The sequence below is a fragment of the Coregonus clupeaformis genome, chromosome 29 (assembly GCF_020615455.1).
Source record: "Coregonus clupeaformis isolate EN_2021a chromosome 29, ASM2061545v1, whole genome shotgun sequence".
Classification (NCBI taxonomy): domain Eukaryota; kingdom Metazoa; phylum Chordata; class Actinopteri; order Salmoniformes; family Salmonidae; genus Coregonus; species Coregonus clupeaformis.
Window position 1 is genome coordinate 36,601,106 of NC_059220.1, and position 14,250 is coordinate 36,615,355.

Sequence of the window (14,250 nt, forward strand, 5' to 3'; positions counted from 1 at the left end):
ACGGTTCTCATGATAAATAATTGATCTCATCTAGTTTTCCACTTTTCCACCCTCTTTATCTTAGCTTCTGTTTTCCCACCACTTTTACCTTCTACGTACCTCTCTCTCTCTCTCCTCCCCCCTCTCTCTCTCTCTCCTCCCCCCCTCTCTCTCTCTCCTCCCCCTCTCTCTCTCTCTCTCCTCCCCCTCTCCCCCCCTCTCTTCTCTTCCTTTAGTTGAGTCCATCGCAGACTTCTCCAGGGCTGTGTTCTTTAGAGGAGCAGGAGTCACGTAAGTCTCTCCCACCTCCCCTCTCTGTGTGAGTGCGTGCACAGAATGTTAAGGACAAAAGTGACATTCAATACTTTTTTGCTTTTCTCTTCTTTTTATGTGAAGCATTTTTCATGTTTACAATCCCATAAGAAACATTAATTCTCATAACATAAATGTTTACAGTAGTACTGTAAGAGCCTGTGGCTCTTAGTCTAGCTAGCAGCTTCCCACATGGGAATATAACCAGAACATCATTCCTCATGGACTATACAGGAAGGGGTCAACAAGGCAGCTCAGATGTGACCAAAGCATTGTTTTCATTATAATGGTGATCATTAAGTCACTGTTGGTAGACTAACATGCATATACTGTATATGGTAGAAACAGTATGGTGTAGGGGCCAGCACTAGTATTAATGTACCCAGTATCTTTCGCTTGTCATGATCAGAAACTAGGATGGCGGCAGAAAAAACCCCTCCAAGTTCCTACCGTGTGAAACACTAGGAAGGGAAGGAAAAGGAATATAATAGATGGTTTTCTAAGATTGTTCATTTTTGGTCTTTATTTAACCAGGGGAAACCCATTGAGATCAGGGTCTCATTTACAAGGGTGCCCTATGAACAATAAATCAACGTCTCAATACAACCCTATACATTTACAATTACACATCCATCAAAGCATTAGTCAAAACAAGTGCAGTTAAGCATTGTCAGTAATGTCACTATGGCGGAGAGCACCCATGCAGCAACAGAGACTGTGTTGGAGTGATGACTCTGGTACCACAGAGGTTGTGCTATCATCACATATCTCTCCAGGGAGATGCACATCATCAAGAAAATGTTGACAAATACAAAGACTAAGAAAAATGCATGCACGTAGAATGTTTTAGCAAATCCTAACGGTTGTCCCCTGGTTATGAAATGCACAGCCCTGATATAAGACCTAGAATGAGATCTGAGATGAGGAGATGGATGACGAATATAACAGGAGCCAAGTTATTAGCTTTGACCAGATGGAACAGAGTATAGCTAGCCACACAGATAGCAGGCAGAGCAACACAGTACAATATGAAATCAATAGTCACTCCGAACATACATTGAGAGTGACTACTCATATTCAGGAGATCTAAGTATTCCATGTTTTTTTCGCCACAGAATACCATATCTAATAAGTTACGGAACATTTCGAATGACATATGCTCCATTTCAGTTGTATAGTTCAAGTCATATGAGAAGTTCCTAGTGTCATTTGTGTCGTGCATCTTGTCTTCTATTTAGAATCTCATAGCTGTAGTACATATCATATAGGCCTAACTTCTTTGTGTTCTGTGTATTAAACTGTGTGATTAATACACTGCAACTCGTCAGTTGGGTTGTTGATCATCTCATATGTGTATGTCATCATATTATTTGTGTATTTTATGTTTTCAAGTGTTTGTTTCAAACTATATGAGCATTCAACCTCGGCATATTGTGGTACATATAAAGTGCCTTCAGTAAGTATTCCCTAGACTTATTCCACATTTTGTTGTTATAGCCTGAAATCAATGTAGATTTAAAAATATATATATATCCTCATCCGTCTACACACAATACCCCATAATGACAAAGTGCATTTTTTGTAAATGAAATACAGAAATATCTAATTTACGTAAGTATTCACACCCCTTTGTCCCACAGTTGACAGTGCATGTCAGAGCAGAAACTATACCATGAAGTCCAAGGAACTGTCCGTAGATATATCTGGGGAAAGGTATAAAATAATTTCTAGAGTGTTGAACGTTTCCAAGAGCCCAGTGGTCTCCATCACTGGGAAATGGAAAAAATATGGAACTACCCAGACTCTGCCTAGAGCTGGCCGTCCGACCAAACTGAGCAACTGGGCAAGAAGGACCTTGGTCAGAGAGTTTACCAAAAACCCAATGACCACTCTGACAGATCTACAGAGTTCCTTGGCTGAGATGGGAGAACCTCGCAGAAGGACAACAGTTTCTACAGCACTTCACCAATCTGGGTTTTATGGGAGAGTGGCCAGACGGAAGCCACTCCTGAGAAAAAGGCACATGACAGCATGCCTGGAGTTTGCAAAAAGGCATGTGAAAGACTCTGAGATCATAATATACAGGCAAATCCAAAAGATTCTGTGGTCTGATGAGACAGAAATTTAACTATTTGGCCTGAAGGCAAAGCACTATGTCTGGAGAAAGGCACAGCTCATCACCCATCTAACACCATCCCTAACTTGAAGCATGGTGGTGGCAGCATCATGCTATGGGGATGCTTTTCAGCGGCAGGGACTGGGAGACTGGTAAGGATAGAGAGAACAATAAATGGAGCCAAATACTGGCAAATCCTTGATGAGAAGCTGCTTCAGAGGGGGCGAAGATTTACTTTCCAACAGGACAATGACCCCCAAGCATACAGCCAAAGCAATGCTGGAATGGCTACAGAACAAGGATGTGAAAATCCTTGAGTGGCCCAGCCAAAGCCCAGACTTGAATCCCATTGAAAATCTGTGGAAAGATCTGTGAAGATTTCTGTTCACCGCAGCTCCCCATCTAAATTAACAGAGCTTGAGAAAATCTTAGAGGAAGAATGGGAGAAAATCCCCAAATCCAGATGAGCAAAGCTGATACAGACAAACCCGAGACGACTCAAAGCTGTAATCGCCGCCAAAGGTGGTTCCACAAAGTATTGACTCATGACTGAGGGGTGTGAATACTTATGTAAATTTAGATTTTTCTGTATTTCATTTTTAAAAAATTTCTAGAAACACGTTTTTACTAATGTGTAATTGTCATTATGGGGTATTGTGTGTAGATGGCGGAGATAATGTTTATATTTAATCCATTTTTAATTCGGGCAGTAACACAACAAAATGTGGAATAAGTCCAGGGGTATGAATACTTTTTGAAGGCACTGTAGTTAGTAGTTCACCATGTACTGTTTGTAGCAATGATTGGTGTAGTCATGGGCAAAGTTCAGGGTAGGCTTATTAATATGAATAGAACATGTGGCAATGATGACAGTTATTTTTATAGGGTAAATGGAGGGGCCAACCGACAACCGAATAGCAAATCGGGTCAGCCATGGTTCTGGTGGCAGTGTTTTCCTGTTGTCTGTGGTTAGGGCTATTGGTTTGGTTGGCTGGGGCAGTCTGGCTGCTGCAGAGATGCTGGGTGTTTGGAGTTAGTACTGCAGTCTGGTTTGAGTTCTACTTCCCAGCCTGGTTGTTTCAGGCTGTTTGGGTTTCAGTTTATTTCTGGCTGATGCAGGGTGTGCCAATGTGTTCAGTGCTGCAGGCTGTTTCAGGTTGTTGTAGGCTGACGTCAGCTGTCTTGTCTGTATTGTCAAGGTAATAGGCCTTACATTAGTGTTGATCTACAAACTCCCCTCTGCAAGAGCTCCAGGCCTTCATTCTCCCTGCTTTTGTGGCCCCACTATTTTGTTAGATGAGTGGTTCTCAACATTGGTCCTATTTTGAAGGACAGCATGTTTGGCATGAACACCAGCATTAAGAAGGGTGCCCCGGAACCAGGGTTTAGATCCCTTTGATGTCCATAACGTTCTGTCATTTCTTTATGCAAATGAGGCAAATGGTATGCAAATAAATTGTACACTCTGCCCACTATAGCTTTGTGCTAACTAATAAACTGTTCAGGTAAGTGGTTTGCATACTTTAACTTGCAAAATGATTACTATTATAGGTCATGGTTTAAAACCTTTTTTTACCCACCTATGTGGATTAAAGCAGGGATTGGTGCATCCATTTTTGGCACCCACAGCTAGAGCCACTTGGTTTAGTTCATCCAATCTACATGTCTGGGTGAAATTAGTCTCACCTTGAGTTGTTTATGTATGCCAGTGACAGCATCCACAATCTGTTGTTAACTTTTGCTACAGGTAGTAGCATGATATAGGAAGCGGCACAGGTCCTAATCCAGGCACTTGTCATCTCCCGTCTGGATTACTGCAACTCGCTGTTGGCTGGGCTCCCTGCCTGTGCCATTAAACCCCTACAACTCATCCAGAACGCTGCAGCCCGTCTGGTGTTCAACCTTCCCAAGTTCTCTCACATCACCCCGCTCCTCCGCACACTCCACTGGCTTCCAGTTGAAGCTTGCATCTGCTACAAGACCATGGTGCTTGCCTACGGAGCTGTGAGGGGAACGGCACCTCCTTACCTTCAGGCTCTGATCAGTCCCTACACCCAAACGAGGGCATTGCGTTTTTCCACCTCTGGCCTGCTGGTCCCCCTACCTCTGCGGAAGCACAGTTCCCGCTCAGCCCAGTCAAAACAGTTCGCTGCTCTGGCACCCCAATGGTGGAACAAGCTCCCACACGACGCCAGGACAGCGGAGTCACTGACCACCTTCTGGAGACACTTGAAACCCTACCTCCTTTAAGGAATACCTGGGATAGTATAAAAGTAATCCTTCTACCCCCCCCCCAAAAAATAAAATAATAATAAAAAAAATAAAATAATAATAATAATAATAATAATAATAAAATATAAAAAAATGAAATTAAAAAATATACTCTAGAAAAAAATATTGTAAAGTGGTTGTCCCACTGGCTATCATAAGGTGAATGCACCAATTTGTAAGTCGCTCTGGATAAGAGCGTCTGCTAAATGACGTAAATGTAAATGTAATATAGCATTGTCCCCCGAATTTCCATATGTTAACATGTCCCCAATGTTAGTAAAGCTGCACTACAAGCCTCAAAAACACTTAGGTAGCTTCGATAACCAAGAAAACCTGTCCCAAGTTTTTATTTCAGCAAGAATGTAGTTATTTTTGCAAAAATATCAGAATATTCCAATACTCTGATACCTATGTATTAATAACGGGTGAGTTTGGTCACAGCAGGCCATCAATCCGTTTCTGCGGTAAAGATAGTGGCCAAGTTCTTGCCCGACTACGTTGCTGACGCATGCCAGATCTTATAACGCCTGGATAGGTATTTTACGTATCAGCTAACCACATACACTGAGTGTGAAAACACTATAAACACCTGCTCTTTCCATGACATAGACTGACCAGGTGAAAGCTATGATCCCCTATTGATGTACAGTGCATTCGGAAAGTTTTCAGACTCCTTGACTTTTTCCACATTTTGTCACGTTACAGCCTTATTCTACAATTGATTAAATTGTTTTTTTCCCTCATCAATCTACACACAATACCCTATAATGACGAAGCAAAAACTGTTTTTTAGAAATGTATAAAAAATGGAAATCACATTTACATAAGTATTCAGACCCTTTACTCAATACTTTGTTGAAGCACCTTTGGCAGCGATTACAGCTTCGAGTCTTCTTGGGTATGACGCTACAAGCTTGGCACAACTGTATTTGTATAAATCCCAGGACAGCGGAGTCACTCACCACCTTCCGGAGACATTTGAAACCCCACCTCTTTAAGGAATACCTGGGATAGGATAAAGTGTTCCTTCTAACCCCCCCCCCAAATTGTAAAGTGGTTATCCCACTGGCTATAGGGTGAACGCACCAATTTGTGAGTCGCTCTGGCTAAGAGCGTCTGCTAAATGACGTTAATGTGCCCTTGAGCAAGGCACTTAACCCTAATTGCTCCTGTAAGTCGCTCTGGATAAGAGCGTCTGCTAAATGACTAAAATGTAAATGTAATGTATTTGGGGTGTTTCTCCCATTCTTCTCTGCAGATCCTCTCAAGCTCTGTCAGGTTGGATGGGGAGCGTCGCTGCACAGCTATTTTCATGTCTCTCCAGTGATGTTAGATCGAGTTCAAGTCCGGGCTCTGGCTGGGCCACTCAAGGACATTCAGACACTTGTCCCAAAGCCTTTCCTGCATTGTCTTGGCTGTGTGCTTAGGGCCGTTGTCCTGTTGGAAGGTGAACCTTCGCCCCAGTCTGAGGTCCTGAGCGCTCTGGAGCAGGTTTTCATCAAGAATCTCTATGTACTTTGGCACTAAGACCGCACTCAACAAGCTTTATTAGGCCATAAGCAAACAAGAAAATGCTCATCCAGAAGCGGCGCTCCTAGTGGCCGGGGACTAATGCAGGCAAACTTAAATCTGTTTTACCTCGTTTCTACCAGCATATCACATGTGCAACCAGAGGAAAATTCAAGACCACCTTTACTCCACACACAGAGACGCGTACAAAGCTCTCCCTCCCCTCCATTTGGAAAATCTGACCATAATTTTATCCTCCTGATTTCTTCTTACAAGCAAAAACTAAAGCAGGAAGTACCAGTGACTCGCTCAATACAGAAGTGGTCAGATGACGTGGATTCTCCACCACAGGACTTTTTTGCTTGCACAGACTGGAATATGTTCCGGGATTCATCCAATGGAATTTAGGAGTATATCACCTCAGTCACCGGCTTCGTCAATAAGTGCATCGACATGACCTTACGTACATATCCCAACCAGAAGCCATGGATTACAGGCAACATCCGCATCGAGCTAAAGCCTAGAGCTGCCGCTTTCAAGAAGCGGGACACTTATACTAATCTGGACGCTTATAAGAAATCCCGCTATGCCCTCAGACGAACCATCAAACAGGCAAAGCGTCAATACAGGACTAAGATTGAATCCTACTACACCAGCTCTGACGCTCGTCGGATGTGGCAGGGCTTGAAAACTATTACGGACTACAAAGGGAAACCCAGCCGCGAGCTGCGCAGTGATGCGAGCCTACCAGACAGGCTAAATTAGTTTTATGCTCGCTTTGAAGCAAGCAACACTGAAGCATGCATGAGAGCACCAGCTGTTCCTGACGACTGTATGATCACGCTCTCCGTAGCTGACGTGAGCAAGACCTTTAAACAGTTCAACATTCACAAGGTGTGTTGTCACTGATATTTTCAACCTCTCCCTGACCGAGTCTGTAATACCTACATGTTTCAAGCAGACCATCATTGTCCCTGTGCCCAAGAAAGTGAAGGTAACCTGCCTAAATGACTACCGCCCCGTAGCACTCACGTCGGTAGCCATGAAGTGCTTTGAAAGGCTGGTCATGACTCACATCAACACCATCATCCCGGAAACACTAGACCCACTCCAATTCGCATACCGCCCCAACAGATCCACAGATGACGTAATCTCAATCGCACTCCACACTGCCCTTTCCCACCTGGACAAAAGGAACACCTATGTGAGAATGCTGTTCATTGACTACAGCTCAGCATTCAAAACCATAGTGCCCACAAAGCTCGTCACTAAGCTAAGGCCCCTGGGACTAAACACCTCCCTCTGCAACTGGATCCTGGACTTCCTGACGGGCCGCCCCCAGGAGATAAGGGTAGGCAACAACAAATATGCCACGCTGATCCTCAACAAGGGGATCCGGTACTCCCTGTTCACCCACGACTGCGTGGCCAAGCACGACTCCAACACCATCATTAAGTTTGCTGACGACGCAATGGTGGTAGTCCTGATCACCGACAATGATGAGACAGCCTATAGGGAGGAGGTCAGAGACCTGGCAGTGTGGTGCCCGGACAACAACCTCTCCATTTAAAGTGAGCAAGACAAAGGAGATGTCGTGGACTACAGGAAAAGGACAGCCGAACGCCCCCATTCACAACGACAGGGCTGTAGTGGAGCGGGTCGAGAGTTTCAAGACAGTCGTGAAGAGGGCACGACAACTCCTTTTCCCCCTCAGGAGACTGAAAAGATTTGGCATGGGTCCCCAGATCCTCATAAAGTTCTACAGCTGCACCATCGAGAGCATCCTGACCGGTTGCATCACCGCCTGGTATGGCAACTGCTCGCCATCCGACCGTAAGGCGCTACAGAGGGTAGCGCGTACGGCCCAGTACATCACTGGGGCCAAGCTTCCTGCCATCCAGGACCTATATACTAAACGGTGTCAGAGGAAGGCTCAAAAAATTGTCAGACTCCAGTCACCCAAGTCATAGACTGTTCTCTTTGCTACTGCACGGCAAGCGGTACCGGAGCGCCAAGTCTAGGTCCAAAATGCTCCTTAACAGCTTCTACCCCCAAGCCACTGCTGAACAATTAATCAATTAGCCACCCGGACTATTTGCATTGACCCCCCCCACCCACACCGTTTATTATGTATGCATAGTTACTTTACCCCTACCTACATGTACAAATTACCTCAACTAACCTGTACCTCCTGTATATAGCCTCATTATTGTTATTTTATTGTTACAAAAACAAATGCATTGTTGGTTAAGGGCTTGTAAGTAAGCACCTGTTGTATTCTACGCATGTGACAAATAAAATAAGATCTTTCCCTCGATCCTGATTAGTCCCTGCCGCTGAAAAACATCCCCACAGCATGATGCTGCCACCACCATGCTACACCGTAGTGATGGTGCCAGGTTTCCTCCAGACGTGACGCTTGGAATTCATGCCAAAGAGTTCAATCTTGATTTCATCAGACCAGAGAATCTTGTTTCTCATGGTCTGAGAGTCCTTTAGGTGCCTTTTGGCAAACTCCAAGCGGGCTGTCATGTGCCTTTTACTGAGGAGTGGCTTCTGTCTGGCCACTACCACAAAGGCCTGATTGGTGGAGTTCTGCAGAGATGGCTGTCCTTCTGGAAAGTTCTCCCATCTCCACACAGCAACTCTGGATGTCTGTCAGAGTGGCCCTTGGGTTCTTGGTCATCTTCCTGACCAAGGCCCTTCTCCCCCAATTGCTCCGTTTGGCCAGGCGGCCAGCTCTAGGAAGAGTCTTAGTGGTTCCAAACTTCTTTCATTTAAAAATGTTGGAAGCCAATTTGTGCTTGGTGACCTTCAATGCTGCATAAATATTTAGGTACCCTTCCTCAGATCTGTGCCTCGACACAATCCTGTCTCTGAGCTCTACGGACAATTCCTTCGACCTCATGGCTTGGTTTTTGCTCTGACATGCACTGTCAACTGTGGGACCTTATATAGACAGGTGTGTGCCATTCCAAGTCATGTCCAATCAATTGGATTTACCACAGGTGGACTCCAATCAAGTTGAAGAAACATCTCAAGGATGATCAACCTCCAAATGAGCTTCAATGCCATACAACACTCCTTCAGTAGCCTCCAACTGCTCTTAAACACTAGTAAAACTAAATGCATGCTCTTCAACCGAACGCTGCTTGCACCCGCCCACCCGACTAGAATCACTACTCTCGACGGGTCTGACCTAGAGTATGTGGACAACTACAAATATCTAGGTGTCTGGTTAGACTGTAAACTCTCCTTCCAGACTCACATTAAGAATCTCCAATCCAAAGTTAAATCTAGAATCGGTTTCCTATTTCGCAACAAAGCCTCCTTCACTCATGCTGCCAAACATGCCCTCGTAAAACTGACTATCATACCGATCCTTGACTTCGGCGATGTCATTTACAAAATAGCCTCCAACACTCTACTCAGCAAATTGGATGTAGTCTATCACAGTGCCATCTGTTTTGTCTCCAAAGCCCCATATACTACCCACCACTGTGACCTGTACGCTCTTGTTGGCTGGTCCTCACTACATATTCGTCGCCAAACCCACTGGCTCCAGGCCATCTATAAATCACTGCTAGGCAAATCCCCGCCTTATCTTAGCTCATTGGTCACCATAGCAACACCCACCCGTAGTATGCGCTCCAGCAGGTATATCTCACTGGTCATCCCCAAAGCCAACACCTCCTTTGGCCGCCATTCCTTCCAGTTCTCTGCTGCCAATGACTGGAACAAATTGCAAAAATCTCTGAAGCTGGAGACTTATCTCCCTCACTAACTTTAAGCATCAGTTGTCAGAGCACCTTACCGATCACTGCACCTGTACACAGCCCATCTGAAATTAGCCCACCCAACTACCTCATCCCTATATTGTTATTTATTTTGCTCAATTGTACCCCAGTATCTCTATTTGCACATCATCTCTTGCACATCTATCATTCCAGTGTTAATACTAATTGTAATTATTTTGCACTATAGCCTATTTATTGCCTTACCTCCATAACTTGCTACATTTGCACACACTGTATATATATTTATTTATGTTGTATTTTTGACTTTGTTTTGTTTTACCCCATATGTAACTCTGTGTTGTTGTTTTTATCGCACTGCTTTGCTTTATCTTGGCCAGATCGCAGTTGTAAATGAGAACTTGTTCTCAACTGGCTTACCTGGTTAAATAAAGGTGAAATAAATAAATAAAAAATAGAAACAGGATGCACCTGAGCTCAATTTTGAGTCTCATAGCAAAGGGTCTGAATACTTATGTAAATAATGTATTTCTGTTTTTTATTTTGAATACAACAATTTTGAAAAACATGTTTTCGCTTTGTCATTATGGGGTATTGTGTATAGATTGATGAGGAATTTATTTTATCTATTTTATAAAAGGCTGTAATGCAAGATAATGTGGAAAAATCGAAGGGTCTGAATACTTTCCGAATGCACTCTAACTTGTTAAATCCACTTCAATCAGTGTAGATGAAAGACAGCAGACAGGTTAAAGAAGGATTTTTTAGCCTTGAGACAATTGAGAAATGAATTGTGTATGTGTGCCATTCAGAGGGTGAATGGGCAAGACATAAAGATTTAAGTGCCTTTGAACGGGGTATGATAGTAGATACCAGGCGCAACGGTTTGTGTCAAGAGCTGCAACACAGCTGGGTTTTTCACGCTCAATAGTTTCCCATGTGTATCAAGTATGGTCCACCACCCAAAGGACATCCAGCCAACTTGACACAACTGTGGGAAGCATTGAAGTCAACATGGGCCAGCATCCCTGTGAAAAGCTTTCAACACCTTGTAGAGTCCATGCCCTGACGAATTGAGGCTGGTGGGGGGGGGTGGAACTCAGTATTAGAAAGCTGTTCTTAATGTTTTGTACACTCAGTGTATGTTTATAGTAATCTGGTGCCCAACAGCACAGTCAATGACGTGGCACGCAACCATTGGTTGATGAAATGCAATCCCTGCGCATCTAGTCGGGCAGGAATTTCACCCGTAACCAATTGTTTCTTAATCCTGGTCCTGGGGACCCAAAGGGGTGCACATTTTTGTATATGCCCTAGCACTATGCACCTCATTACACTAATCAACTCATCATCAAACTTTTGATTGGTGGAATCAGATGTGTAGTACTAGGGCAAAAACAAAGATGTGCACCAATTTGGGTCCCCAGGACCATGAAAGAAACACTGCCTTAACCTCATCCCTCAGCTGTTTATTTAAAAAAGTGGCAGTTTTTTAAATATGTTTTTATCCCAGACTGTAGAGTTGACAATAGACTGGTAAGCCACATACATTCATTTTACCATCAATAACAACACTGTAGCAGGGATTTAAAAGTCACTAAACAGAAACCTGTTAGACCAGTGTTTCCTAACTCCACTCCTTGAGTACCCCCATCAGCACTCATTTTTGTTGTAGCCCCGGACAAACTCACCTGGTTGAACTCATTGAGGGCTTGATGATTAGTGGACAAGTTGAATCAGGTGTCCTTGTCCGGGGCTACAATAAAAAATGTGTGCTGTTGGGGGTACTGGAGGACTGGAGTTGGACCATAGAGAATAGACAAGACATTTTGATCATTTCTGATGTGGTGATTAATTGTATTTCTTTTACATTACTTAATTATTCTGTTGATAATAAGGCCTGCATAGGTATGAACATTTGTAGTATACTTCAACACATTACTATAGCACACAATATTAATCAGCCCAATACATTGATATTTTCATGATGCACTGTTGACACCATTCTGAATCAGGTCATATTTCTTTCTGTAAATCAAGTGTAATTTGTAGTAGTTACTTGTAGGATGGCCAAGGTTGCGCGCACCTCTCTCTCTCTCTCTCCGCTTCTTTCTCTGTGTCTCTCTGTGTGGATCGTTATCAGTCTTCCTCTCAGCAACAAATATAGCATAGCTTTTTTTTTTTCTTCACACTTACATGTTGATTACTTACCAGGAAATATGAAGAATGTGAATACAAAGACCAAACATAAACCAAAACCAACCTTTGTCCTGTACAGACCTGTGTGATATGGGAGAGGAGAGGAGGGAGGGTCTGTCTCAGCTGAGCTCCATGCTTCAGCTCTACCTCCAACAGGAAGTCCCCAACATCACGCAGGAACTACGCACCATGGACCCCATCAGCCTGCTGGCCAAGGTAGATCACTGCAGCTGTGTGTGTGTGTGCGTGTGTGGCTTGCGTGCGTGCGATACAGACAGACAAACAGACATAGAACGATGTGTTGTCACAATCATGTAAAAGAAGATGGAGCAGTGAAGAGGCAGGGCCCACACTATAATACCCAGTCTCTCTCACTGCAGCCTGTTTTTCTGCTCTGTTGGTTGGCTGGTCATACCTTAACGTATGTCTAAAAGATTCCCAGCAGGCCTGATGTGTAAATAGTATGTGTTTGTAGACAGTAAAAGTGTGTTGTTCCTGGTATTCCTGATGATCGCATTGTGTTTCTCAGCATGACACCAGACCTCTCTCCTCCCAGGTCTTCAACCTGCAGCTGCTCTCCACTTCTGTACTCCTTTAGGCTGTTTCTGTCTCTTAATCAGGTGTGTGTGTGTGGTGTGTGTTGCATGAGTATAAGGTTGTGTGTGAGATTAACTGTTATAAAAAGCAACAGCTGTTTTACATCATATCGCTAGCTAGCCTTCTTGGCCCATCTCTGTCTTATAAACCATCTCAAACCAAAACCTGGTTCTGATAACCAACACTATTCAAATAGCAAACATAAACACGTGTGTGTGCGTCACTCGTGTACAGAGACAGATGGTCTCTAAAGTGAATCCTTCTGTGGAACTCCACATCGACATAATGCAGATCAGTCCAACTTTAGTCCAGAATTCCTGGACAGAGAAGTTGAGTAAAGGGGAGAGGAGGAGGAGGAAGGGAGTGGGGTGGAAGAGAGAGTGAGACAAACAGACAGGGATGGACAGACGGACAATGAGACCGGCAGACAGAGAAACCGACAGACAGGCAGACAAAAATTGCTGGAGGACATCTTTAATATCAGACAGGATTCACACTGCCCCTGGAATAACACAAACACACACACAGCTAGTCCCTTGGAAAAAAGGGCCCTCGTAGAGATGAATGGGATGTTTCACTTAAATAAATTAAAAAACGCGTCTGTCCAGGCTTGATGTGTAAATAGTATGTGTTTGTAGACAGTAAAAGTGTGTTGTTCCTGGTATTCCTGATGATCTCCTTGTGTTTCTCAGCATGACACCGGACCTCTCTCCTCCCAGGTCTTCAACCTGCAGCTGCTCTCCACTCATGTACTTCTCTAGGCAGTTTGTCTCTTAATCAGGCCCAGCTGTGTGTGTCTGTCTATGTGTGTATTGTGTATGTGTGTGTGTGTGTGTGTGTGTTGTCCAGCATGGTGTGTTATGCCAGACTAGAATTGGAACCAGATATGGGTGAGTTAAGGTGATGGTCTTGTAAGGGACGCACAAATAACTGTTGTGAGAGAGAAAAGGTGAGAGTTTTTAAGTTTCAAGTTTTAATGTCACGGTTTAGAGCTTGCAGTGAAATGCCTTACTTGCAAGCTCTAAACCCAACAATGCAGTAATCAATAACAATGTAATACAAAGAACACAAGGTAGAACAGAAACACGCGAGAAATAGAAATAAGAAGAACACGAGAAAGTAAGTAATTTATATACAGGGACAGTTCCAGGGTCAGTGCCAATACCATATTTACAATGTGCAGGGATACTGGAGTGATATAGGTAGATACACTACATGACCAAAAGAATGTGAACATCCCTTCAAATTAGTGGATTCGGCTATTTCAGCCACACCTGACAGGTTGACAGGCATAAAATCGAGCACACAGCCATGCAATCTCCATAGACAAACATTGGCAGTAGAATGGCCCGTACTGAAGAGCTCAGTGACTTTAAACGTGGCACCGTCATAGGATGCAACCTTTCCAACAAGTCAGTTCGTCAAATTTCTGCCCTGCTAGAGCTGCCCCGGTCAACTGTAAGTGCTGTTATTGTGAAGTGGAAACATCTAGGAACGACAATGGCTCAGCCG

General features: G+C 43.9%; 1 protein-coding gene across 1 annotated transcript in view; it reads left to right on the forward strand.

Moving 5' to 3' along the window:
* The window catches only part of LOC121545072 (histone-lysine N-methyltransferase SMYD3), a 182,892-nt gene that overhangs the window by 31,212 nt on the left and 137,430 nt on the right, over positions 1–14,250 (forward strand). Inside the window, exons 4-5 of the mRNA XM_041855439.2 lie at positions 216–270; positions 12,221–12,357. Of these exons, the coding sequence (XP_041711373.1) occupies positions 216–270; positions 12,221–12,357 (192 nt within the window). The remainder of the gene's footprint in view (positions 1–215; positions 271–12,220; positions 12,358–14,250) is intronic.